At 52.5% G+C, this 26,016-nt stretch overlaps 3 protein-coding genes across 10 annotated transcripts; 2 read left to right on the top strand and 1 right to left on the bottom strand.

The window, feature by feature from the left end:
• The first annotated feature begins 94 nt into the window (after positions 1-94).
• Positions 95-8,658, top strand: LOC122368437 (anaphase-promoting complex subunit 10-like). Of its 8 annotated transcripts, none has more exons than XM_043342358.1 (4): positions 95-126; positions 1,376-1,502; positions 7,198-7,360; positions 7,880-8,658. In XM_043342358.1, the coding sequence occupies exons 2-4, from the start codon at positions 1,382-1,384 to the stop codon at positions 8,163-8,165; spliced, it is 570 nt and encodes a 189-aa protein (XP_043198293.1). In that variant the 5' UTR covers positions 95-126; positions 1,376-1,381; the 3' UTR covers positions 8,166-8,658. The 8 variants fall into 8 exon arrangements, with proteins under 8 accessions (XP_043198293.1, XP_043198300.1, XP_043198292.1 ...); XM_043342365.1 differs by having other exon boundaries at positions 114-139; XM_043342357.1 differs by having other exon boundaries at positions 119-377.
• A 4,203-nt stretch (positions 8,659-12,861) lies between these two features.
• Positions 12,862-18,991, top strand: LOC122368436 (ER degradation-enhancing alpha-mannosidase-like protein 2). The gene is made up of 11 exons (XM_043342356.1): positions 12,862-13,062; positions 13,311-13,478; positions 14,173-14,304; positions 14,738-14,841; positions 15,135-15,254; positions 15,447-15,578; positions 15,857-16,075; positions 16,360-16,616; positions 16,863-17,052; positions 17,283-17,386; positions 17,809-18,991. The coding sequence occupies exons 1-11, from the start codon at positions 12,968-12,970 to the stop codon at positions 18,073-18,075; spliced, it is 1,788 nt and encodes a 595-aa protein (XP_043198291.1). The 5' UTR covers positions 12,862-12,967; the 3' UTR covers positions 18,076-18,991.
• Positions 18,992-20,582: 1,591 nt separating this feature from the next.
• LOC122368442 (protein SPT2 homolog) lies at positions 20,583-25,899 on the bottom strand. Its single transcript, XM_043342372.1, has 8 exons — positions 25,876-25,899; positions 24,500-24,578; positions 24,189-24,335; positions 23,757-23,892; positions 23,422-23,591; positions 22,228-23,188; positions 21,811-21,937; positions 20,583-21,549 (listed from the first exon to the last, which is right to left on the bottom strand). Exons 2-8 carry the CDS (start codon positions 24,557-24,559, stop codon positions 21,372-21,374), a joined length of 1,779 nt encoding a protein of 592 aa, XP_043198307.1. The 5' UTR covers positions 24,560-24,578; positions 25,876-25,899; the 3' UTR covers positions 20,583-21,371.
• Positions 25,900-26,016: the final 117 nt, after the last annotated feature.

The raw sequence follows: 26,016 nt of genomic DNA, 5'->3' as shown, positions 1-26,016 counted from the left end.
TACACGAGCAGAAACATCGAACACAATACCACATAGATTTCATATCAGCTGCGTCATTTTTGAAGTTCACCTTTACTGCGATATTTTAAAGGAGAGATCGGGGAGATAAGGGGAAAATATTTTCACGTAAAGCAGCTCCGTCAGTTTTTCATAGTTTTGATTGAACTAAATACAATTTTAAATGAACGCAACATTATCAGCCTAAAAAATACCTTAATGCCTTTTGTTTTAATTAAGTTTTTTTGCTTTCAAATAAACTCGTTTTTTGTCAAATTAACACTCAATGAAGAGATTCCGTCATAAGAGTAGAGTAATCCTGCTTCCAAATATGAATTATTTTTGGAAGTGAGTTTTGAAAAATGAGTTTCTCGAGTTTTGTGAGCAATTGCCTACCTGTTTATTTTATTGTTCACATATACATGGCTTTTTACCGCAATGCTACAATCAAAGTTTGACGCTCTATGAAGTTCACCAATCTTGTCCCATGTGCTTTTGTCCCACAATTCACTTTCCACAGGCTGAGGCCAGTAAATCTCAAATCACAATACAAATCAGCAAAATCCATCCTTACATCTTCAAAGTTTGCCTCCAATTTTTGCATTTTGATTTGCTTCCCCTGAATCCCCAATAACCCCATGCCCTACGTAGGCGGCAGAACGGGGAGGGCACCGGGGCACCGTGCCCCCCTTTGATTTTGGCATCTTAACATTAGCCCTATGGGTGTTGCATGGAGAGAATGGGACCAAAAGTCGACAGTGCCCTCCTTTATTGAAGGTGTTCTGCCGCTACTAGTACTGATGCCCTATATGGATATATGAGGTATGATCATCAGGCCTTAGCAGGGATTATTGTGATGTCACTGCCAGTGACTTTGATTCTTGGTTACGAAGTGTTGACTCAGACTGGCTCATGGCTGAACTGCAATCATGTTGAAAAGGACTGAACTGCAGGGCTCTCAGTCATTTCCCGGGCTCTCCTTTTTCAAGTAAGCTGTAAGCTAACACATTCAAATCTGATATGAAATTTATATCAAATACTACTGCAGGCTAGACAAGTTTGGTGAATGATTACATGCACCAGTGCACTATTTCTGCTGCTTTTGCTGCAGTTTGGCTCTTAGAAATGTTTAGTTATTGCACATGCATTTTTGAGCTGGAAAGCACCAGTCAGATTATTTTTGAGGTGCTACCCAATCAGCTCACTGCATTTCCATCATGCCTCTTTGAATTGCTTGAACCATACAGAATTTGAATGGTTGAGTCATGGAAATGTTGAGGTTTTAGTGTCAATGAGCACATATCTACAGTTGACTTCACAGCACCATCAGATATATGGTAGCCATTTCATGTGATTCTATCCCTGGTCCCCTTTTTAGATTGACATGATAACAATGCTTCCATCTGAAGCTGTTGAAGAGTATGACCCATACAAGGAGGAACGCCTTGGTAGAGTGCGAGAAGTTGGTAATCAAGCAGTTTGGAGTCTCTCTACATGCAAGCCAGGTAAGCTGGGTCAGGGATCTACCCTGCTTGTTATTGTAAACTGAATACATTGTGAGTGCGTGCAAGAAGATTTACATGGGTTTGCATGTGCAAACTGAGTGGCCAACTGACTTCTTTTGGCCACCTTTCTCACTGGTCCCTAATGGCACTCTGACTTCAAGTGAGATTGCCCAATTGTTCTTGTTAGTTGTTATCATGGGTTCTGATGACTTCTGCAGTCTCAGAGCCCTAAGTCATTATCATCATTGTTCTTATCTTTGGTAAGAAGGGGCACTTGCAATGTGTACATCTGTAGACCTTGCAGTAAAGCAAATGCCTTGGTTGGCTTCACTGCATTGTGAGCAACATCACAATCTCACATCAACACCTGTGCGAAACCTGCTCGAGCTGGATGACTGCTGTCCGACACAGCAGTTTCGATTCGAACCCCCCCCCCCCCGCCGGACACTGAGCACACCCCGCTCCGCTACGAACGCGCCTTGTTGTTGTTGTTGCTCCTCCTGGGTGACCTCTAGGGTCGCCCGTCAGCCAGCGGCTCCAGATGGCTCCTGAAGCCGCGGACCAAGGCCGCGACTATTTATATACACTGTGGCCGCGACGACGTCGCCGTCGCGCAGCTGTGTAGGCTCCGCGTGTATGTTGCCAAGCAACCGAAGACGGAGACCGGCGAGACTCGGACACCGGAGCAGCACGTGCGCCGGTGTGTCCGCCTCCTCCTTGCACAAATGCACACGATGCAGCGTGCCGCTGGGCAATCCTTCTCAGGGCACCCGGGACACGAGTTCGTCGGAAGGCGGCTGATGCGGTGGAGATACTAGCGGGCCATTCCCCAGTGACCGGCCCTCAGTTGGTGCACATCCACTGCCTCGCTCCTGGTCACGCCGGAGACCGGGCTTGGCATCCGGTCTCCCCAAATTCGCCGGAAGAAAGAGTCCGGCCATTACTTGCGCCATGGCTCTGCAGCTGTCCTGGCCACGGCGCCCGTGATGGTACGGACATCCGCTGGCGCCTCCTGTCCTGTTGGAGGCCGGCTGTTTCTCTCGCCAGCTCATCCGCCTTTTCGTTACCGGGGATGCCGCAATGCGCTGGTTCCCACTGCAGCATCACCTCTTGGTTTCTGGCGGAGATGCTGAGCAGCAGGGCCCAGATCGCCGCGCCCATCAGGGTGGTCTGCGATCCCGCACCTCCGGTCAGCAGGGACAGCGCCGCCTGGGAGTCGGTACATAGGACCTCGGGTCCTTCTGCCGGAGCACCTGACAGGCTACTGACCTCCTCCAGCGCTGCTTTGATAGCGCACAGTTCGACACGGCACGGCGCACTGGAGCACAGGCGTCCTGCGGCGAACCTGATCTTCTTCTTCTTCTTCTGCATCCCGCCGCCAGCCCGCTCAGGGGGGCGGCGGCGCAGGCGGGTCGAGCGGCGGCTCGGTCCGCCCGACACCCTCGATGAAGTCGACGACCCTCGCCGCCGGGCCGCCGAGGACGTCGACCAGGCGAGGGTCGACACCCCAGCGGCGGCGGCGGGCCGCCTCATAGGCCGGACAATCGGTCAGCAGGTGCGTCACGCTGTCGGGCTCCCCGCACGCGGGGCATTCGTCGTTGGCTGCCAGGCCAATCTTGTAGAGCGTGTCGCGCGTCAGCGGTGATGTGCCGGTCCTCAGCTGGGACAGCGTCACCGACCCCCAGCGCGCCAGGGAGTCGTGGCCAGGCGTGGGGTCCGGGTGCGGGTGGGCAGCGGTTGTCCTCCGTCGCGACAGCTCCCGGACATGGCGCGTGACGGCGGCCCGCGCACTCGATAGGTCAATCGGCGCGCTATCTTGGTCGCCCGCCGCGGCCTCGCCAGCCAGGCGGTCGGCGGTCTCGTTGCCGTCCAGCCCGGCATGGCCTGGCACCCACTGGAGCACCGTCTCGGTGCCGTTCTCGGCGAGGGTGTTCAGCAGCCTCCAGACCTCGGCGGCCAGAGCCATGGTCTGGCTAGCTGGGCCGCGGCCGAGTAGTTGAAGCCCAGACCTTGAGTCGGTGAGGAGGCGGACCGACTTGATTGATGCCAGCTCCCCTTCCTCCAGGCCGGCCACAGCCGCGAGCGCCTCGCGCATGGCGGTCAGCTCTGCTCTCAAGCTGGAGCAGACCGCCCCTGCAGGAGCGCGCACGGTTTCTTCATTGTTGTGGTGGTGAAACTGGATCAGCGCGCCTGCGCCGCCCTGTTCCATCCCGCCGCGAGCCGAGCCGTCCGACCAGATAGTAATATCCGGTTGCGGGAGCTCTGCAATGGCTCGCAGGGCAGCTTCCCTGCGGACTGCAGGCGGGTCCGACCGGCGGGTGGCCACGGGCAGGTCTACCCTGAAGGTGGTGCCGCCGCGGTGGCCCAGCCATGGCGGGTCGCAGCTGTAGAACGCCATGGGCTCCACCGGGAGCTCCTCGATTCCTGCCTCCTCGGCGAGCCACTTGCCGACCCTCCTGAGGCACGGTCGGTGAGGGAGTGCTGCAGTCTCGTCTGGTGGCTTGGGCGGTGGTCTTCCCGCGGCGGTGGCGTCGTTGCATGTTCTTTGCCATGCCTTGTAGGCTCGGTGTTGGAGGCGCGGCTGTACCTCCTTTCGGAAGAGGGACTTGCCCGGGTCGCTCGGGGGCAGACGGATTACACGCTGGTACTCCGTGCCTGCCAGCTGTAGGGCCCGAAGCGAGAGTGTCGGGAGGCCAGCCTCGGCCAGGAGGGCGTCCTTCCGGGTCGCACGTAGGCAGCCGGTGATGACGCGGGCGCACTTGTTTTGCTCGGCTTCGAGGCGTCCTCTTACCGACGGGGCGGCGTATGTCCCGAAGACGGCGGCGCCGTAGTCGAATAGGGCCCGGATATAGCCGATGTAGGCCGCTCTGATGGTTCGGCGGTGGCTTCCCCAGGTCTTACCGGCCAGTGCCTGTAGGCATCGCCTCCGTCGAGACATCTTGGCTTTCAGGTCGTCGATGTGGTCCGCGAAGGTGAGTTGGGGGTCAAACTTAATGCCCAGGAAGGTCGGGTTGCGGGAGTAGGGCAGCTCCTCTCCGCGCAGCGTCAGGTGCGGCTTGACCTTCCCTCCGCTCTCTCTTGGGTCGAGAGTGAACAGGGTGGCGGTGCACTTCGTCACGCTGGGCATGACTTTCCAGCGTCGCAGCCACGTGTCCACCGCGTCCAGGCAGGGCTGGAGGAGGGCGTCGCACTCTCTGGCAGTGGGGGCGCATGCCAGCAGCGCCACGTCGTCCGCGAACAGGGACCGCGAGACGTGCTCCGGCATTGCTACGTCGATGTCATTGACGTAGACCAGCCATAGGAGCGGCGCCAGCACGCTGCCCTGGGGGAGGCCCTCCTGGAAGACCCTGAGGTCTGAGCGGGCAGCGCCCCAGCGGACACGGGCGCGCCTGTCCGACAGGAAGGCCCTCAGCCACTTGATGAAGCAGCCGGGGACTCCCAGCCGAGCCATCTTGCAGAGCAGGGCGGCCCTCCAGACTCGGTCTTAGGCTCTCGCGAAGTCCAGCAGTACCATGACCGCCCGGTGAGGTTTCTTCTCCTCGAACGCGTCGAATATCTGTTGGGATATTCGGCCGAGCTGGTCCATGGTGGAGCGACCTCTGCGGAAACCGGCTTGGTTGGGGTTGAGCTTCCCTCTCGTCTCGAGCCAGTGCTGCAGCCGGGCCTGGATCATCCGCTCTGCGAGCTTGCTTGTGGTGGAGAGCAGGCTGATCGGGCGATAACTGGACAGCTCTGACGGCGGCTTGCCTTTCTTGGGGATGGCTACGATTTCTGCTGTTCTCCAGCTGGCCGGGACGTCCGCTGCTGTCCAGGACTTGTTGATCAGGGCCAGGAGGAGAGTCTTGCCTGTTGGGCTTATCTGCTTCAGCAGCTCGTTGGGTACGCCGTCCGGTCCCGGGCTCTTCCCGTTCTGGAGCTTGTCCAGGGCTGCGTCGAGTTCGGCGGGTGTGAATGGCGCGCACGGTCCACTGCGTTGGGCGTCGCATGCGCAGGCACTCACTGCAGCGCGCGCCTCCAGCTTGATGTCGCGATCCTCTTGTTTGTTGTGTGGGATCCGGGATACTGCCGCATATGCCTGGCATAGGGCGTTGGCCTTCTCCCTATCTGTCACTGCTGGTCGAGCTGGGCGGCCAGGTGGGCCAGCGCGGTTGAGGGGCTCTGCTGGTTTCGCCGGTGGTTTGCGTCCGTCCAGGGTGCGGATGAGGCTCCAGAGGTCGGTGTTGGGCCCCAGTTCCGCGATGCGCTTGCGCAGGAAACTTGTCTTTTCCTCGCGCAGGACCGTGTCCGCGTTCTTCCTTGCTTGTTGGTATTCCCGGACGTCTTCGGCGGTATGGTTTGGCGCGGCCACCTTAGCGCGAGCTTCTTTCCTGATCGCGATTGCTTCGTCGCACGCCTCGCTCCAGAACGGCTCCCTGGTCCTGAACGGCGAACCTGATCTCCCTGGCCTCCCCATTCCTGAGTATGAGGAGGGCGCCGCCGCCGCCGCTCATCGTGCCGCCCTCCGCCGAGCCATCGTTCCAGATCCAGGTAGCGGCTTCTGGGAAGGTGGCGAGGTAGATCTCGGCGGTCTGGCGACGAATCGCGGCGGGGGCGTCCTGGCGGGCTGCCCCGCTCATGTTCGGGGATATCCTGGGTGGTGTTTCACCGGTGATAGCATCACGCTGCTATGCGCTGACGTCACACTTGTGGTAGTGTTGGAGCAATGGGCTTGTTGACGTCTCCATGGAAACCCAATTTGACACGTGTGATAGCAGCGTGCTGCTATCACCGGTGAAACACCACCCTGATTGCACCCGGGTCAGACCACGAGGGGAGTATCACTTGCAGGCGCTCCTCCACCGTCACATCCTCCAGGTGGCAGGCTCGGAGGGCCTCTCTCCCTAGGCGTCTCCACCCAGTGGTCGACTTCAGTCGGCGAGGGGGGTCTTGGTCGGCGATCACTCGCAGCGGGTCCTCTTCAGGTAGCGATCTCGCCAGAGGGTCCCGGTGGCCAGAGTTCATCGCCTGACCTGAACGGCTGGTAGTCCGGCCTCCGCCATGAGTGGTTGAGCGTGTGCAGCCGGTCACCACCCGAGCCGCCGATCGTAGCTCGCGATCCAGCTGCTCGGCATGTCCGGGGGCGTGGCAGGTAGCCATGCCGATGCCGCATACTCGAGGGCTCCTCTGATGTAGCCGTTGGCCACCGTCCGGAGCTGCTGTTCCTGCAGTCCCCACGACCGGTTCGTCATGGAGCGCAGGTGGGCGATCCGGCGCCCGGACGCGCCTTCGCCTCGGGGCGCCGGCCGCCCACACGCTCCCGGCCGCAGAGATGCAGAGACGCAGAATGGCCCACCGCAACTTCCACTCATATGTGAATTTGGAGCTATCCCAACTGCTATACACAACAGTGTGATGGGTTCCCACTGCCCAATTACCGCGACATGCTCAATGTTTCAGTGCAATGGGCCCAGCTGTTATGAAGTTATTGAAGTGTTGTGGGAGTGTGTCGGACTGGGCGCAAAGAAATCTTGGGTTTGGGCCACACGTACCGAGATTTTCCTCGTAAACAACTGATCGCCTCGTTCTTGCTGACTGGTTTATTTAGTCGAGCAAACTTTTCATTGCATATCGCAGAATTGACTGTGTTGATATACATTATGTCAGTTATGTTAAAGGCAATGCTAACGTTCTTCTCCCTGTATGTGCTGCCGATCAGGTTTTGGCGTTGACCAGCTGAGAGACCTCTCGCTGGAGACTTACTGGCAGTCGGACGGTCCGCAGCCGCATCTAATTAACATCCAGTTCAAACGGAAAACCACCGTTCAACAGGTGTGCATCTATTCCGACTTCAAACAGGATGAGAGCTACACACCAAACAGGTATGCATGTAAAATTTTCACTGCTCAGTCTAATGTTTTAAACATACTAAATTCTACAGAGGATTTCAAATCTATGCTGCTGAGTTTTGTTAAATCTACCCAGCTTGGAAGTAGCCTTCTATCACTAAACAGAAGTCATCGATCATTAATTCCGTCGGAAGCTAATGGGCGGAATAATGGAAGCTAAATCCCCGGTGTTACTCGAAATAGGCTTTCCCTACGCTGATCGGGTCAGCAATCATTTGATCTCACTGAACTTTGCCGGGCTTGGCAAATAAGCAAAAGTACTCATGAAGTCATGAGCCACTTGTGTGGAAAGAACGTATTTCGAGCACATTGGTATTCGTCGTGGCGATCCTGACGACTGGCGAGGAACCGATATCGATCGATGACTGATAATCCGTTTTTGTTCCATCTCAAAATGTTTTGAGAGCTGGCGGGCCCCTAAGTGCTTCGGCTGGCTCGACTCTCCACTCACCTCACTCCAGAACTGAGACTGCCCCCCCCCCCCGTCGGCAGGGTGTCGATCCGCGCGGGCACCAGTTTCCACGACCTGCGTGAGCTGGAGGTGCGCGAGCTCTCCGAGCCGTCCGGCTGGCTGGTGTTTGCGCTGCGCGGCGCTGACGACCGCCCGCTGCGCACCTACCACCTGCAGATCGCCGTCATCACCAACCACCAGAACGGGCGCGACACGCACATGCGCCAGGTGCGCGTGCACGCGCCCGTCGAGCAGCGCGGCGTCACCGTACAGCCGGTGGGCAGCTTCGTCAGCGTCGAGTGCTCCCAGTACGCGTGCCTGAGGTAGCGGAGATGGAGGGCGGTGGGCTGTCCGCGCCCGCTCCGGTGTGGTGAGGTCGGGATTGGACGGCTCGTCCGCTCGTTGTGCTGAATTGCCGGTGAACTAAACTGCTTTACGACTGGTGTCCGGCGCATATTCAGTGTTGTGTACCATTAACTTGCAAACCAGCAATTGATGTAGACTGTTACCGGACCCGGTGCCCAGCTGTGCCCGACTAGTGCTGAATGCTGATGCTTATGGGCACCAAGTGACAGTAATTGTTCATGCTTGCAGCTACATGCCATTTTGTAAGTGTATGTGCACTTTGTAGTGCTTTATGTTCATTTTATTTGTGGTCATAAACATATGTCATGCTCGTAAATTCATAATAATGTCATATGAACTTCTAGTGAGAAGCATCATGGCCTTTGGTGAATGTGAGAAATGACAATATGGAACATTCATGTGTACCTCCTCGCATTGTCATTGAAATGTAAAATAAAATGTCATCGATGCTGTTCAAAATACTATTCAGGTTTTCAATCGTCGCACGCTTTTCACTGGCCACTGGGTGCCAAAATTCACTCGGCTGCCAGTCTACGCCGTATCGGCCGTATCTACCTCTACCTAACAAAGCCTATGATACCGCGATTGCCCCTGTCGGCCGTTCATTCAACTCTGTAACCGCAGGTTATTTCTTCATTAGACAAACACTATTCGTTAGAATTGTGTTTTTCTATTGAAAAACAAGCGGAGCTAGTTCTGGCGTTGGTGAGATCATTGTCACGCACCCCTTAATTATACTGGATTAGTCTGGACCGTGAATAGGAAATAACGACTAACGAGAAGCCTGCCAATACTGAAGCGGCAACCTTATTGGTGCTCGTACTCTTACAAGGGTCATGCATGATGCTATGATGCACATTGCACATCAACAATGTAGGTACGCGGTAGACGGCCTTGCGGAATTCAGAAGCCATGAGCGTAGCCAAGGATAGAAAACGGCCTGGCTTACGACTTATAGTGGTAGACTCGTGTCATTTGGCCCATACCAGGGTATATAGAACAACGGACGGCCCATACTCCATTCTCCCTGCAGTGCAATGTTGGATTCGTTGGATGCAAGACTTGGGCAAAACCCAGCTCAGATCTTCATAGTCACCGTGAGATCTTCCACGATCTCCCGAGAATGAAGCTCGCTGGGGAAGGTAAAGTAGTACTTCTCTTCATTTGGAAGTAATTCGAGTATCAGACGTATACTGCGCTAATGAGACAAACAAATATGTAATAATCTGTTCTATTTTCAAGTTTCATTTAGTTCGAAGTTGAAATGTAGCGCTCTGATTTGTTTAAATCTGTTTATATTTGTTGAAATGTTTAGATTTGTTTGGTTTGAGCCTTGGTTTGAACATAAATGTTTTATATATGCGTATAGCCTTGATTGTGATGTGATCGATTTTGTAATATTGTTGGCGTTTGAAATAGATGAACTATTTTCAAGTAAAATTTACCTTTAAACCCCCATTAGATAAATCTTGTAATGGCTGTAATGTAATGATTGCAATGCATTGCTGGGTTGTGGTACCTACTACCTAGTAAAGCAGACGTTATGGCCTGGCTACACTATGCGTTTTCTGCGTGCGTTTTTTGCGAGTTTGAGTTTGCGTGATTTGCTTAATATCATTCTAGAAAAAAAGTTATTACTAATATAACATCTTAGATATTTATTTAAAAGTTAATAAAACTTTTATATTTATTTACAGTTTATATGAAAAACAACAAAAACGTAATGTCGTTTCTTTCTAGAACGATATTACGCAGATCATGCAAACTCGCTAAAAACGCACGCATAAAACACATAGTGTAGCCAGGCCTTTACACTTGTTTCTTGCAACCAAGGCTATATAAACCATAAGGATATATAAACCTTGCTTGCAACCAAGGAAAGCCACTTTAGGTTCAGTAGGTGGAACTATGGTCATGAGTACCCAAATATAGGAACGTTCCCATTTTTGGGAACGGAGTTCCCAAATATGGGAACGGGCGTTCCCATTTATGAGAACGGAAGGTAATTTTTCGGCCGTTCGCCCACTAAAACTCATTAGTGCATCACGTCTAAAAAAAGTGCACGCTAATTTAAGTATCTACTAAGTCTCTATAAAATTATCTTTAATCTGACCGTTGAACAAGGAAATTGACCGTCGAATGATATTTTTAATGATTTTTTGAAATGACTGAATGGTGAAAACATGGGTTATACTACATTTAACATGCAATTTTAAGGAAAATGAAGCGTTTTTTACATTTTATGGTCAAGTATAATAATTTTCGCCTGGTTATGAAGTTTCATTCTAGCGACACCAGATGCTGACATATGCAAGCGAACACGCGGACAGTCCCGAGGTAATATTGTTGACTTTTGGTGTCGGGGCGCACGACCGCGTGGAACGTCAGTGATTTTACCGAACTACTGTTGTAAACTCAGTTTCAGTGGTTTAAAATTATTCAGTTGTATTTTATCAGCCCGGAAAGACATATTTTATTTGGATGCTAGCTGTTTAGCATTGTTTTATAAGGAGCGTCATGAGCGTGGTTTTTGTCTTCCGTGTTTCTAAGCATGATCGTTTTGGGGGAATTTTTCTTATATAGGTCGCTCTGTGTGGCTTATTTATAATTTTTATGCTGATTTCGATCATTCCTCGTGCCCATCCTACCAGGCCTTTTGCCACTTACACTCATTAAGAAAGGAAAAAACTAGATTGTCATTGGGACTAGGTGTTTTGAGGGTGTAACATATTCAGCGTTCCCATTTTTGGATACTTCCTTGTGCTCGTCAACTATCGGTGATAAACAGACAGGTGCTTGACATGTCTCCACCCTCGGCGCGGACGGTGAATATAGGTATGGAAGACCTTGTTGAACATCGCTGAGCGTTGTGAATTACGTAATCCTGCAGAGGGGGGCGTGCCCGCTGCGAGATCGACGGGAATAAAAGCGCAGAAGACCGGGCGAAACATGCGACGGTCTTGCCAGAAAGGTCATCTGATGATTGTTGCGTTAACAATAATTTGCGGCGTTGGACGTGATGCTTGTTAATGAAAAGAGCCCCCATGGATGAAGGAGAACCTGGATTGGAAACTAACAGCTGATTGCGTTCCCTTCGGTAAGTGCCCGAGGGCACGCGCGGCGGCAGCGGGAGCCGCGTCTGCCGCGCATTCACTGGCGCCGCGTAAGCGTTCACCGGCGCCGCGTAAGAGAAAAACACTAGAAATGGCCCTCTTTTTCAAGGTCGCCTGTATTCGGCCCTCGTGTACGACTTTTGTGCGGAACGGACAATAATAGTTTTGGTCTCATTCGATAGCCCGATCAATTTTGTCTGTCGTGAATAGCTTCTAAACCTAAAAATAAATCCGCATTGCGGTCTAATACCCGTTTCAAAACATGCCGCCCCGCGTCCCCCATAGGCCGTAACCGTAATGCTTAACGGCGGGAGTTTCCAGTCCCGATACTTACCGAACGCTAGGTGGCAGGTCGATCGCCCGGAACGCTGCCCGTAATGTTGAAGGAATAGGAGTTTCCTATCCAGGTTCTTTCATCCATGGAGCCCCTGAAAGGCGTCGGTGAAATCGTTCCCAATTTTGGGTACGCCGTTCCCATAATAAGGAACGCTTGCAGCGCCAGTGTACGAGAGCGTTCCCAAATTTGGGCTCGCGGCCCGGATGATGGACTGCTTTAGAAATAGGGGAACGATTTGAAACTAGGATGGGCCTTACAATATCAAACTCTTTCCCAACAATATTGAGACAAATATCAGGCGGTTCACGATCGTTTTATATTTTTTGGACGTCATTTAGCGGTTCTTTTTCTTGTTTTAAATAATGCCTACATGGCGTTCCCATATTTGGGTTTATCGTTCCCAAAAATGGGAACGAAAATGCGTTCCCGAAAATGGGTACGCTTGACCATAGTTCCGCCTACTGGGTTAAGTTGTAGGTTGTAGGTTTTAGGTTTTCTGTGGTAGATTTCAGGTTGTAGGTGGTAGGTAAGGTTAGGTCAGGTTTGGTTAGGTTTGGTTTGGTTTGGTTTGATTTGATTAGAAAGCATCTCTGGGTATGGCGCCTCTCCTTGGTTGCAAAAAACAAGTGTGACGTCTGCTTTACGGCTACCCATATTTCTTAGCATTAATTTATCAACACAAGTGCTGCCAAACACTACATGTTGCCAATATCTTATAGCTTTGTGATGAATTTGGCTCAAATGTTTGAATGAGCAGATTGAAAGAACTAGAACTAGTGCTATAAGCAGAGATTGTCAGTGTTTTGCAGGCCTGACCCTTACCTCCAGATTGCACTTTCCCAGGTACCTACCTAGTACCTACTCAACTAGATAATTTGCATCACAGAGGCTGAAGTTCAGTGTGCCCACCTAACACCATCCAGACATGGTCCATCTCTCTCAACTGATACCACTTGGCTGCTGCTGATTCCACCAAGTTGAATTGCAGACCATTCCAGGGCCTTGACCATTCCCATCAGGTCTCATGATGTTGAGTGTCAGAGGTCAGAGCCAAGAATGTCTTGAACCTGATCCCTCTCACTTTCAGAAGTCCTGTGCTCTAGGTCGGTACAAGCTATGCTACAGCACAGACTTTTGAAATACATATATGTTAATATACATGTTTTTGTATATTTCTGGTATGAGGTGGGTAATTTGTCTGTTGACCTTTGTTTCATTTTCAGTATTTCAGATGAAGATAAGATAATTTTGCAATTAAGTGTGAGAAGCTTATGCTATTGAAGTGATTGAACAGTGGCAACCATCAAGCAAAGATGAATTTTTGGTACTCAGCATTGTGCTTATTATTTCTCCATTTTTCTGTAAATGCCTTTGAAGAATTCACAAGGGAAAGGTTGGCTCGACTTCGGTAGGTGCTTACTTTACTGTATTTGCTTTCAGATTTGTATGCCTAGACATGCAGTGGTCATGTTCTTGTATTATGAATGACGATTTTGCTTGGAGAGTGACAAAACTACTAGTTCGAGGCTACTGGTGAAAAGTTGGCATTCCTTGTTAATTTGCATCCACCGCGATTTTCCGGTCCACACTCGTCTGTCACCTCACCAGCGATGTTTGTTGCCACCATCGTTTGTGGATCGCCGCCGTCTGCCGCAGGGAAGAGGTGCGGGAGATGTTTCAGCACTCGTACGAGGGCTACCTGCGCCACGCCTACCCGCTGGACGAGCTGCGGCCGCTCACCTGTGACGGTATCGACACCTGGGGATCGTACTCGCTGACGCTGATCGATGCGCTCGACACACTGGCCGTCATGGGAAATAATAGGTAAGAAGGTAACAGAAAACCATTCAGGATACATCAGATGGCCCGAAAGCACTCATAGCAAGTGATGGCGAGGAAGCACCGCGTGTCAACGCCGATCTACGTGGTTATTGCGTAAATGAATAGTACGGGAATGGCAGGAGACCAGATTCTTCGATGCGCTTATTCGGGGGAACTTTGTATGGAATACCTAATGTGTGGTGTTTGGTGTCCAGTAATATGAGATGCTGGACTAAAACAGGCCATTCTTCCAACGACGAAGTGTTTTGATGTCTCCGGCCCCGCGACGGCCCGCGTCCGTCACGACGTTTTCGGGAAAGAGGACCCGACGCTGCGGGAGGTCTTCGCTGACCCATGCCGGGTTATCGAGTTCCTGCGGCGCCTGGGCCGACTATAGAGCGCCCACGGCGCTGGACACTCTGGCGGGGTGCTGGGTTCTCCGGCCCTACCCGGCGTCTGAGCCCGCCGGAACCCGCCCGGGGGCCTGCTGCCCTCCCTGCGCGGACGTCGCAAGTGTCGCCCCCGAGGGGGGCTGGGGCCCTCACGGGCCCCCCATGTGGGCCCACCGGGCCCGACGGCCGGAACGACAACAACAACAACAACAACGAAGTGTTTTCAAACGATCGATCACTGTACAAACACCCGTAAAAGTACGCTGTTCCAACCTTACCTCCCCGTCCCGCCCACTTACCCCCAGCGAGTTTCGACGGGTGGCCGAGCTGATTGTGACGTCCCACTCGGACATGGACCTCAACATCAACGTGTCCGTGTTCGAGACCAACATTCGGGTGGTGGGCGGACTGCTCAGCGCCCACCTGATGCTCGACAGGTCAGTCACTCGCGAACTGCTCAGCGGTTTAGTGGTGGTCGAGTGGAACTCCTGCTCTGGGTAGGAAATGATGGTAGGGATGTTGGCGCTTACCAGTAGCTCCGGTAAATGGACGTGACCGCGAAGTTGTATTATTTGGGGTCAAGTTTTGACAAAAAAAAACTTATGCGAGAATAATATGCGATGTGTTTTTTTCCAAATCAATTAGTCAATCCTCCATCATGTTTCCTTCTGAATGGCTGCATAATTATTCGAAACATTCGCATATTCTCGCCCTTAATCGAAAGCCTTCTGTCATCACTGTATCGTGGATTGCAGGGCTGTTGTGTTTGACTCTACCATGACGTGCAGGGGCGGCGCGTTGCTGCCGCCTGGCTGGCCCTGTAACGGACCACCGGTCCGTGGGGTTAACTCTCACTAATATGACCCGCAGGGGCGGCGCGCCGCTGCCTCCCGGCTGGCCCTGTAACGGACCTCTGCTGGCACTGGCCGTGGACGTGGCCGACCGGATCCTGCCCGCCTTCGACACGCCCACCGGTGAGGACGTGGTGCCTACATGAGTTGGTGTGCTGTGGTGGTGTGATGGTGTGGGCTGGTGATTCCAGCTGTGTACCTTAGCCTACTAACCTCTGCCTGACCCTGTGACACCTCATCTGACCATCAGTTTATGTGATTCTCTGTGTGACATGCTCTATATAATCAAATGGCATGGCTCTTGGTCTGATCCAGTGACATGTCATCTAAGCCTATGATCTAAGTCTGAGTCTGTGGTCATCCATATGACAATGTGACACCCGTCTAACCTTTCATCTAACCTGTCATTTCCCCAGGTATGCCTTACGGCACGGTGAACCTGCGGTACGGCGTACCCCCGGGTGAGACGCCCATCACCTGTACTGCCGGCGTGGGCACGTTCATCGTCGAGTTCGGCACACTCTCCAGGCTCACAGGTACGGTACTGCGTTACTTCGAGCGCTTTGAGCAATGTCATGGTGGTTTATGCACTCATAGATGCAGCGGTGTTCGTGGTTTTGGGATGTTGTTCTGGCAATGAAAATTGATAGAAAAGTTGGAATAGATTGACGCGTGAGCAGACTAGCCCATGCTATTGATTTATATTTTTTTTTCATCGTCGTTTTCAGGCGACTCCTTATATGAGCGTGTGGCCCTGCGCGCCCTGTACGCCCTCTGGGAGCGTCAGTCCACACTCGGTCTGTTCGGCAACCACATCAATGTGTTGACCGGCAAATGGACCGCACTGGATGCCGGCATCGGTGAGTGAACAGACGGCCGGGTTTGATGGAGTGGTTTGTCTCATACTGACACGATCCTAGTTACGTGCTGCTCAATCTTGAAAGTGGCCCAAAAGTTCGTTAAGCCAGTCCGAAAGTAGGAGTCTTCTTCCAAGGCCACTATCAGTTAACCCTTGATCCGAACGTCGTTTTATATTGTGCGTTTAGTTGGACAGCGTTACATTATGCGTCCCCATCAGCTAACGTGTTCTCCCCTGTTTGCCCTACCCTTCTGACTAGTGGCTATTCCCCCACGGCAGGCGCCGGCGTCGACTCTTACTACGAGTACCTGGTGAAGGGCTCCCAGCTGCTGCAGCGGCCAGAGCTGGCCGCCATGTTTGAGGAGGGCCGGCGTGCCGTCGACAAGCACGTCCGTCGCGACGACTGGCACATGTGGGTGTCGATGTCGCGCGGCCAGGTCACCATCCCCGTCTTCCAGAGCCTGGAGGCGTTCTGGCCGGGCCTGCTCTCGCTCGTCGGTAAGGATGAGATAGTGTTTGGTAGTGCTCGTGGGACTCAAAATGTTGCATAGGAGCAGAGACAAAAGTAACTTCGACACATTGCACGAAAATATCATCCAAGCCAGTGGGAGTTGCTCACCTTCCATGTGAATTGACGAGCATTTATAGTTAGTCGCGTGATACCTACTGCGGACGGGGAGAAGGCGCTAAGAGACCGACTGCACGCTCGTATAATGTGTATTATCGTTCCGTGTACTCATTGTCGGCCGCAGCAGATCACTAACCGTTTCCTGCCTCCACAGGGGACGACTCGGCGGCAATGGGCACTCTGCACAACTACTTCCAGGTGTGGAAGCAGTTCGGCTTCACACCGGAGTTCTACAACATTCCACACGGGGAGCCGTCCGATGGTCGCGAGGGCTACCCGCTGCGACCTGAGCTGGTCGAGTCGCTCGTCTACTTGTACCGCAGTACTCGTAACCCCACACTGCTGCGGATGGGCGAGCACCTGCTGCATAGCATCCAGCACTCGGCGCGCACCCGCTGCGGGTATGCCACGGTAAGGACGGGATCAGCTAACTGCTAAGGTTGATGCTCCTTAGCGACTATGATGAACCGAGCTGTGGTCTTTCCGTTTAGTTTCCGTCATTTATGCACTTGGTCTGATTGCCCGCTCCCGGGCAGCAGCTTTTCGCACTGATTTTTTCATTTCTGAATAGTTTCTGATCGAAATATTCTAGTTTTTCGTATGCAGTGGCTGTGTCGACCTTGAGAATCACTTGGTGTCATTATTTTCTGCCCACAGGTGAAGAATGTCCGCACTCACGCGCTCGACAACCGGATGGAGTCGTTCTTCCTGGCGGAGACCACCAAGTACCTGTACTTACTGTTCGACCCGGACAATTTTCTGCACAACCCTGGCTCGTCGGCGGTCGAGGTGGACACGCCGCGCGGACCGTGTGTCCTGCACGCCGGCGGATACGTGTTCAACACAGGTCAGTTGCTCCGCCGCGCCACGCCGCGTCTTGCACGCGTGGGATTGTGTGATTGTATAATCCCGCCTATGAACCCCACTCCTTGTGTCTGTCCACGGTTCTGTCTACGTTCCATCCAGACTTGCCTGATGGAGCTCATCTGCTTTAATCACGTTGTCTCATGTTTACTGCAGCGAAAGCCCACGTGGTGAACCTTGGTCCCTCTAACTGTGTCTGTTCCCTTACCACAGAGGCGCACCCGATGGACCCGGCGGCACTGGCCTGCTGCTCCAGTCCCCGTCTAGACGATATACTGCAGGAGATTACCGACGACCCGCGACACAGACGATTCAAGGTTAGTGATCAGAGAAACTGTCAGTAATAATCATCCTGCCCGGCTTCGTGCTAGCATCTCTCGCTGTCTGCCATCGTCGTCTCATTGATAATGAGCCATGCCTAGAGGCCTGCTTTGTTGTTGTTGTTGTGTTGTGTGTTCCCTCCAGCCGCGTCACCGCGGTGTAGCCGTGCGGCTCTGGAGGTCCCTCACGGCGGCCGCCAGGGCCGCCACCTCTCCGTCGTCGCGGACGTCTTCCGGGCTCGGGAAAATCGTCCCGTACCTCCGGAGACGCCAGCCCATGAGGGCCGGGCACCGGAAGAAGAAGTGCCGGGGCATGTCGGCCTCCTTCCGGCACACGGTGCACCGGCCCGCCGCACAGTCGGTGTCAGGGCACTGGCGGCCTACTTTCGACCCCACCTGACTGCCCGTCTCTCCCCCAGCTGTTCGGGGGCCGGCCGGTGCGGCCGCGGCCACCGCCCGTCGCCACTGCCGTGTGCCGGCGGCCCACGCTACAGGAACTAATAGCCGAGCTGGCGTCACCGCGCCGACTCTCCGACGCCGCCAGGGCAGACTCAGAGCAGCGGTGTCTGAGACATCTGGAGATAATGCGAGACCCGGCGGCGGAGCGCAGTTACGAGAGGTTGCGCTGCGATCGGCCGCCGTTCGAGGACCGGCTGTTGGTGCTTAATGAGGTATTTACCAGCTGACAGCGTTCAACCGGCGCGTGGACTAAAAGGGGGAGGGGAGGATTGAGAGATTGGTGACTGAGCGCGGGGGAGTGGCCTCGGATGACACGGACAAGTGAAGCACGCACGGAATGCAAAACGGCTGAGCTCAGTCACATCGATGTCTGGTGGCTGAATGAGGCGACTGGGGACCAGTAAGATGAATTTATGAGAATGTGAGGGTCGGCGAGGATCTCAGCCACGCTGGAGTCGTACAAAAAAGAGAGACGGTGATGCCAGAGCCCAGACTTCCGAGTATTGATCTGCGGTGTTACCTATTCCATTGATGACTGCCTCGGCCAGTATCGGTCGTTGTTGCTGTGTGCTAGCTGTAGGTTTGATGGAACATATCTGGTTGTTTTTAATTTAACAAGTTTTATGTATTGTTACAAGTATTTCCGGACGCACCAATGTGTTGTATTACACATTCTGTGAGTGTTGTGCAGTGTCGGGGCTGGGCGGGTGCATGGCTGGGTGGAGTGTTAACCGTCTGGGAGTGGTGTATTCGACGTTCGTTGTCAGTCTCTGGGGTGTACCAGGGTGTTTGTACCTCGGATCGTGTGTACGGTACGCGTTGTACGCCGTCCTCCTCAGCTGTGATCGGGATATCCCGGGCTCCCGCGGAGCATGGGAGAATATCGGGGGAATATATCCACACTCCCGCGGAGTCTGGATCTGTGTATTGTTTGACTGTGATGTCCACAGTCAGTTCCATGTGAGTGCACTATTCCGACGGCACGCGGTACGGAATCACGCCGATCGAGCTACTGGCGCGGGCCGTCGCTGCGCTGTCGCCCCTCTTATGCAGGGATTTGTGGTGGCAAACGGCTCTGAGCCTAACGTCAAACATGAATTGGCGGGTATCACAAGGTCTGACCAATACATGCTAATTGTTTTCGCGAATCTTCTGAGCGAGCGTAGCGACAGCGAAATATTGACGTATTTTTGCATCGCCGTTTAAGTAGCCGAGGGCATTGGTTTCCCCGAGAAACCCGACAACTGCACTTGACAACTGTACAAATGACCACGAGCAATAGGCTTCGACTCTCCAAATGTAGTTGTCCTGTTTTCGTGAATGACGGCAACTCACTGTAGATGTGGTCAATCATGCGCATTAATCCAAGCGATTTCAATATCAAATATATTCATATGCGAACAGTAGCGGTCACGACGCGACACTTTCAAGCGGCCCGGCCAAAGGCTGAACACATCCCGTGAAGGAGAAGCCTGGTACAGCAAACGCCCACCAGACGAAGGCTAACAGATCACACACAAAACAACTCTCCAGCAAACTCTTGCACGGCACGGGAATTGCAAGTTGCAACGAGATACAGCACACAGCGAGCATAAGTGACACGCTAGCAATTGCAGACTCCCATCTGTCCGTCCACCCGTCAGTATGTAGGTCTTTACTCTTCCTTCTTATGCTCCTCCACGGGTCCGTCCGATCCGTCTGTCAGTCAATAATTCAAACACGTCCTTCAGTCTACCTCCTCGCGTTTACGGCCCATCCTTCTCTTACTGCGTTTCTGGCACCCGTTATCTAGGCCTCTACCCGCAGCAAATTCAGCGCCAGCATTCAAAACGTCCGCTCGCCGTCTACCTACGCACGGAATGGATTATCTCCAGTCGGTGGGCCGGCGGGAGAGGAAGGCAAGAGGCCGCCCATCGCCAGGCACATAACGTTCGATATCGTGAAGGCAGACGGTCGAGATACCGCGGTTGAGCCAGACCATAGTACATATACGGCGATCTTGAGTGGGAAATAAGCATGCGTTAGAGAGCACTATTTGAGTTCCGCCGGCAAATGCGGAAAGGGTACAGCATGGGGTAAGAATCCTGACTGGTACCGAACTCATGGGAGACATACTGGTCCAGCGTCCAATGTTTGTTCAGCCAGTCCCATGCTACTCGCACCGCACAGGTCAAGACCTATCCCCAGACTTGAGAGTCTTGGCTACTAGGCTCAGAGATCGCCATCGACTCCAGAACCAGTGTTGAGAGGAGACAGCGTCCCTCAGAACAGATCAATGACAAACGGCTTTAAAAACTAGGGCCGACTCGGACCAATGAAATCATGCTGATTTGTGAAACTAAACGGCTACTTCATTGAAGAAACCAGCAATAAACAGGTATTAAACAAACGTATCTACACCTATCCGTGCTGCTATCCTCAGGATACTGAAATCCTTCTCCTCCACGCCACAACCCCCTTCCGGGCTGGACAGGCAACTTTATCTCATGCGGGCTGCTCCCTTGGAGCAGCACCGCTGCCCCCTAGGGAGCTGCACCCCGTAGCCGGGTGCAGAGAGTGCTTGGGGGGCTGGTCGGCCTGTCCTATGGACGGGCTCAGCCCCGGCGACTCTCTAGGGTGCCTGCCCAGACCAATGTCTCCCCCTAATTCCTATCATCCTTCCGGCTCTGCAATGGTCTTGTCGACCGAAAGGGCCTAACCCAATAAAAAAAAAAAAAAAAAAAACGTATCTGACACGGCGGTACAAAAATATACAAAACACTAACTGTCTTGGAAGACGTCATATCTTGGGACAACTGCGCTGCAGTCATCAACACTGAACACGTAAAATAAATAAGTGAAACTCATCGCGATGGGTTTCGGGTTAGGATGGCCTGCGCCTTACCTTACCAACCCAAAGCAAAGGGCTGGCATTAGATTCTCTGTAGCATCTGCATGCATCACAACGGGATAGCGTTTTCGTTAGGCATACGTGAAACACGCGCCCTTGCATCAGAAAGAGGACTAATCAAAACTCCATCCCGCGCAGTGTCAATTCACGCACAAAACCACACCATAACTTCATGCGGGTTAGTAAACAATCATAAGCAAACAAACTGAGGTGCCTACTTAAGTTAATCAGTCAGCCTAGCGCCAACTCGTACTCAGGTTCATCTGTAAGTATCGGTACGTGAAAGCTTTCAATAGCAAATGGTCTCTTGTTTTCATATCGCTGTCTTCATATACTTTCTTTACACCCTCAAGACAATCACTGACTCCGGACGCCACAGCTCCACTGGTGCTCGTACCAGTCAGTTTGTACGGAATCGGATGCGGAAGGTGCGCTGACATCCATCCAGGGACTCGTCTCCGCCATCCATCCGCCGGGCGCTGGGTTGGACCCTTTCCTTTCCTCTCCATGCTCCTCGCTCACCCTCCAAACTGGACGGAGGGCTACCATTCCCAGCAAACCCACTCAACAGCATACTCTGGAAGCCCCTTCATGACCAACCAGCGACCTGGGTCGCTTCCAGCTACCGACCGACTAGCGTCCCATCATGGCACGTTTCTTCATGGCCATTTTGCGCTTTTTGTGTTCCATTTCCTTTCGGAACTCTTGCTCGTCCTCCTCCGCGGCCAGACGGGCCGAGCGGGCCTCCTCGCTCATCAGAGTGCTGAAGTCGGCCTCCATATCTGAGTCGTCCTCGTCAATATCCCGGTACCTGAGGGACGGACGAGGGAGGGTTGGAACGGTTACGTGACGTGTATGAAATATACGACTCCGCGGTGACTGGCACAACTACGAAGGCAGAAACAGATGTTTGTGAGCAAAATACACGAAATGCCGACGCATGACATACAGTCGACGCGCCGTGAATTTCTATCCTCTTTCCTGTCATAAAATTTCAGACGCTGTCAGCAATTTGAAGACCTCTGATCACATGGCGATCTATCAACCGCCCATCTCTGTCGGTGCTACTTACTTGCTCTTGTCGTAGCCGAAGATCTGTTTGATGGCCGACGAATAATCGTTCTCGTCTCCTTGCGGACCGTCGTCGATAAAGTCGTCCATCTCGGAGTCGTACTCCGAGTCGTCCGACTCGATACGGTCTGTGAACGAGACGTAACGCTCAAACACACTGCACCGGATCGGAAAAGACTATCGGTGCGATAACGATAGTTGTGACGTAACGTGCAACACAAGGGCTCGATATGGAAACAGGATGGCCATTGGTCATGTATTAGAAGTTGAAGCACCGTAAAAGTGTAGATCGACTCAGTACAGCATGTCCGCACGACAAGATAGTCGCCTATCCAAATAGGATTTCCGAAGCTCGTTAACATCTAGGAATACATGTGCCTCCCCCCGAAGTCACCGCGGTGCAGCCGCCCGTACTCACTGTGTCTGGCCGGCTGTCGGCTGAGGTTGGCCGGGTTGAAACGACGCTTCTTCATGTCCGCCGGCGGGAACTGCTTCGGCTGCAGGTCGGCCGGCGGGAACTGCTTCCGCTTTACATCCGCCGGCGGGAACTGCTTCCTCTTCATGTCAGCAGGAGGGAACTGCTTCGGTTTGAGATCAGCAGGAGGGAACTGCTTCGGTTTCACGTCCATCGCTGGTTTCTTTTTGGCCTCCGGCGCGTGTTTTTTGGCTGACGGCGGCGGCGGCGGGGACGATTTCCGTTTGGAGGTGGACGGCGGCGCCAGGCCGGGCCGCCGCGGGTCCGGTGGTGAGGCCGCTCTCCGGCGCACCTCCGGCGCCGGTTTGCGCTGTACGTCAGCCGCCGGCGGTCGGGACGGGCTGTCCTTGTGCCGGGGTTTCTCGGCGGGCCGCGCGCCGGACGGACCGGGCCGCGGCTCCGGTTCCGGTTCCTCCCTCACCACCGCCTCAGACTTCACCTCCTTCTTGGGTATCTTTGAACCGCGGCGGGGCTTCTCCGGCGGCAGGAGGTCGTTGTAGTCCTTGTGTTTGGCCGGCGGCAGTTTGCCCTGTTTGCGCAGCTCGCGCTGCCGGCTGGCCTCCAGGTCGGCCTTCTCGCGGGCGGTAAGGGGCCGCTGCTCCGGGTCAGCAGCCGGCTTCTCCGGTACCACGATCGGCTGATGTTGCTTCTCGGCCGCCAGCGCCAGGATCGAGTGGAAGTCGAGACCGGGCGGCGGAGGGGCGCCTCCGCGACGCACCGGAGGCGCCTTCTTCTTCTTTCCTCCGCCCCCGCTGTCGTCGGCGGCGCGGCCGGCGGTGGGCGAGGCGGTCCGCGCGGCTGTCTCTGTTGCTGTCGAGGACTCGCCGTGCTTCCGCCGCCGCCGGTGGCCCTTCATGTTACGCTCTTCCTCCTCCTGGTTATCCAGGGACTGCTTCACGCGCGCCTGCAACGCACCATGACCGTCAGACGGTGCCGAGTTCCGTCAGACACGGCCAAATATCGATACATCAAACATATAAGAATCACCGCTACCAGCATGAGCAATCAGCAGATGCTTCCACATACCAGAGATAATGCGACGGGAACGCGATAAGCCAACACAGTAATTGGTCCTAACTCCTACACACACTACACACATGATACATTTATAGCGACCACACCAGCATAATGACCCACCTTGGTGGCGGCCAGGTCGAGACTGCGCTCCGCGTTTGCCTTCGTCTTCTTCTTCTGTTTGAGGTACTCCTTGTCAGGCATCTTCTCGTACTGCTGCAGCAGCTTGCTGTACATGTCCGTGGCCGTCTTAGACTCGTATCCATAGTCATCCTCGTCTGGCTGGTAAGCACCTGCCACGCAAAAGAAACGCTCGGTAAAAAATAACTATATAAAGCGAGGCCGAAGAGCGGTAAACAGGACCCGCGTGTTATTGCTAACTATCATGAGTCCAGAAGGATTGTTATGCAACAAATTGTGCCTCGCTCCGAAACAAAAGTCGTCCTCCGTCTCCGTACCGTCGATGGTGGCAGCCGTGTTGTACTTGTCCTTAGCGTCCTCCAGTACGGAGCGGTTGGCGCCTTTGGTGCGGTTTAGCATGGCGCTCACCCGCCGTTTGGCGCCCTTCTGCTCGCTGCGCAGGTGCAGCAGTGTCTGCCAGGGGGAGTAGAGGGGGGGGGGGATCAGTTGGTGTCGGCCACCCCCACGGTGTTACGCTGCCGCCGACGAGAGTCGATCGTCATCTATTTTAGATAAATCTCTGCATTTACACTTGCTTAGAAATACAAATAGGTCATCTGATATTCAAAATTTTAGTCTGTAAATGAAAATAAAACGATTAACACTATTAAATGCCAAACCTCCCAGGACCAGCACTTGTCAACCTATCACCTGACTAAGTATATGCTTATCATATCTAGATTGGCACTAAGTAGGCACTAAGTACAGACCTCTTTCTTCTTCCTCTCTTCCTCCTGCTTCTTCTTCTCTTCAGCCTCCCTTTGGGCGAGGAATCTCTGGATATTGCCAGACTTGACTTTTGACTTCTCAAGCTTTTTTGGTTTAGAAAGTTCAGTTGAAAATCGCTTTTGTTTAGCCTGTTGGGTAACAGAAAAAAGTACAGAGTTGATGGAATATGATCAAAAACTCTATTATCAAAGACATTCAGACAGACTTTCATTTAATTTCATACAATAAAAAAAATCAAAAATGCCACAAGCTAACTGTCTTGAGCTTCCTATATCAGTCAAAAAATACATACCAAATCCCTTGAGGCATCCTCATTTTGCTTTGCAATCTCCAGAAGATAGCCAAAATCCATCTTGATTGGCTTTGCTTAGCTGGAAATAAATTCACAAATGAAAAGTCATGCTGAGGGAGTACTGTTTCAGCACAGGAACATGGTACACCAACCTTCATACAGCATATAACATATGCAATTCATGACACATATACATAAAGGAAAATCATTAATCCACAGGAAACAGAGTAGCAGTTTACAGGAATGCTGCAAGTGGCATGCTATAATGGGTTCAGTATACAACCATGGCACTGACAATCATAAACATGAATCAAAATGTATGTGGAGAGAAGTGAGACTCCCTGTGAGGTTCTGGAGATCAAATCTGAGCAGATATTTAATTCAGTTTACTGGAGATCAAATCTGAGCAGATATTTAATTCAGTTTACAAATTGACCAACTGGTTCAGTTCACCTGAAACCTGGCACACACAGCAGCACATTGATCATTCTACATTTCAGGCCCCAGGGTATTTCTGCAATGCAGGGGTACATCCCATAGGCCATAGCAGTTCTGTGGCTCAGTTGGTAGAGTATTGGTCATTGGACACTCAGCAATGGGAGCACAGCTTTGAGTCATGCCAGTGCTGAATATTTGAAACTCCTGACAGAATAGGGATGTTCTATGCCCCATGGTACGTGGGTCATGGGAGCAGCTGCAGTCAGTTGAAGTCAGTTGAGAGTTGACTTGAGTTAAGTAGGACAGGCTGTGTCTGGCTCTGATGGGCCAGCACCTTTAGATTAGGCATTTAAATTTTCTTGTTACCCATGGCCAGGATTGTTGGATCAGATGGCGGGTGTCGGGGTGTGCACAATATGTGTTTTATAGAGTGGGCTCAGGCTCTGTTGATCATTAATCAGGCATTCAAACATTTGAGGTAATTTTTCTTTTAAAAAATGTAGCAGTGTTTATAAAGTTAAAATTATGTTGGTCACTAAATCAAATGCGTTGAAATCTGAAAATGTGATGCAATGATATATTTTTACAACTGCCCAGTGCCCACAACTTGAACTGAAAAATCACAATCACACGAGAACGCGAGAAATACCTTTATTGTCTAGCCAAATAAAACAGATCAGGCAATTCTGTAAATAACGAGGGTATATATGTGTACTGTCTTAAAATGGTAACCAGAATAAGTGGGATCTCTTATAAAAACCATTTAAATTGCCATTTAAAATCAAATTATCAGTGCAACACTTCAGCATCAGCCCTCAACCTCAGCAAAATACCATATTGTCCCAAACTGCCTTCAATGCAAGCAATCATTAGCTTACCACGTGATTGATAAGCGAATTGGAAATTCAACTATATAATATTTTGCAGCTATTACTCACCGTGTCATAAATATCACAGGAATATAAATCCGGCCTCTGCGCTTTTTTCATTCATGTCAAGGCAGACATAAAGGGATTTTCGACGGTGCAACCATATTGAAGGGAAATATGGAAGCATAAGATCCAATCACGGCGCATTTG

This window comes from Amphibalanus amphitrite, unplaced genomic scaffold (assembly GCF_019059575.1).
Source record: "Amphibalanus amphitrite isolate SeventyFive unplaced genomic scaffold, NRLGWU_Aamphi_draft 000947F_arrow, whole genome shotgun sequence".
NCBI classification, from domain to species: Eukaryota; Metazoa; Arthropoda; class Thecostraca; order Balanomorpha; family Balanidae; genus Amphibalanus; species Amphibalanus amphitrite.
Note: the sequence above shows the minus strand (reverse complement) of the source record. Positions and strands in the feature narration are given on the sequence as shown.

Excerpts from the sequence above, each read along its gene's own strand:
- LOC122368437 (XM_043342357.1), top strand. Across the intron at positions 1,503-7,197 it reads TCTCTCTACATGCAAGCCAG|GTTTTGGCGTTGACCAGCTG; the intron begins GTAAGCTGGGTC and ends GCTGCCGATCAG. Across the intron at positions 7,361-7,879 it reads GAGAGCTACACACCAAACAG|GGTGTCGATCCGCGCGGGCA; the intron begins GTATGCATGTAA and ends CCCCGTCGGCAG.
- LOC122368442 (XM_043342372.1), bottom strand. The coding sequence starts at position 24,559 with ATGGATTTTGGCTATCTTCTGGAGATTGCAAAGCAAAATGAGGATGCC. Across the intron at positions 23,592-23,756 it reads CACGGCTGCCACCATCGACG|GTGCTTACCAGCCAGACGAG; the intron begins GTACGGAGACGG and ends TTTGCGTGGCAG. Across the intron at positions 21,938-22,227 it reads CCGACAGCCGGCCAGACACA|ACCGTATCGAGTCGGACGAC; the intron begins GTGAGTACGGGC and ends TCTCGTTCACAG.
- LOC122368436 (XM_043342356.1), top strand. The coding sequence starts at position 12,968 with ATGAATTTTTGGTACTCAGCATTGTGCTTATTATTTCTCCATTTTTCT. Across the intron at positions 15,255-15,446 it reads CACACTCTCCAGGCTCACAG|GCGACTCCTTATATGAGCGT; the intron begins GTACGGTACTGC and ends CGTCGTTTTCAG. Across the intron at positions 17,387-17,808 it reads CGCGACACAGACGATTCAAG|CTGTTCGGGGGCCGGCCGGT; the intron begins GTTAGTGATCAG and ends TCTCTCCCCCAG.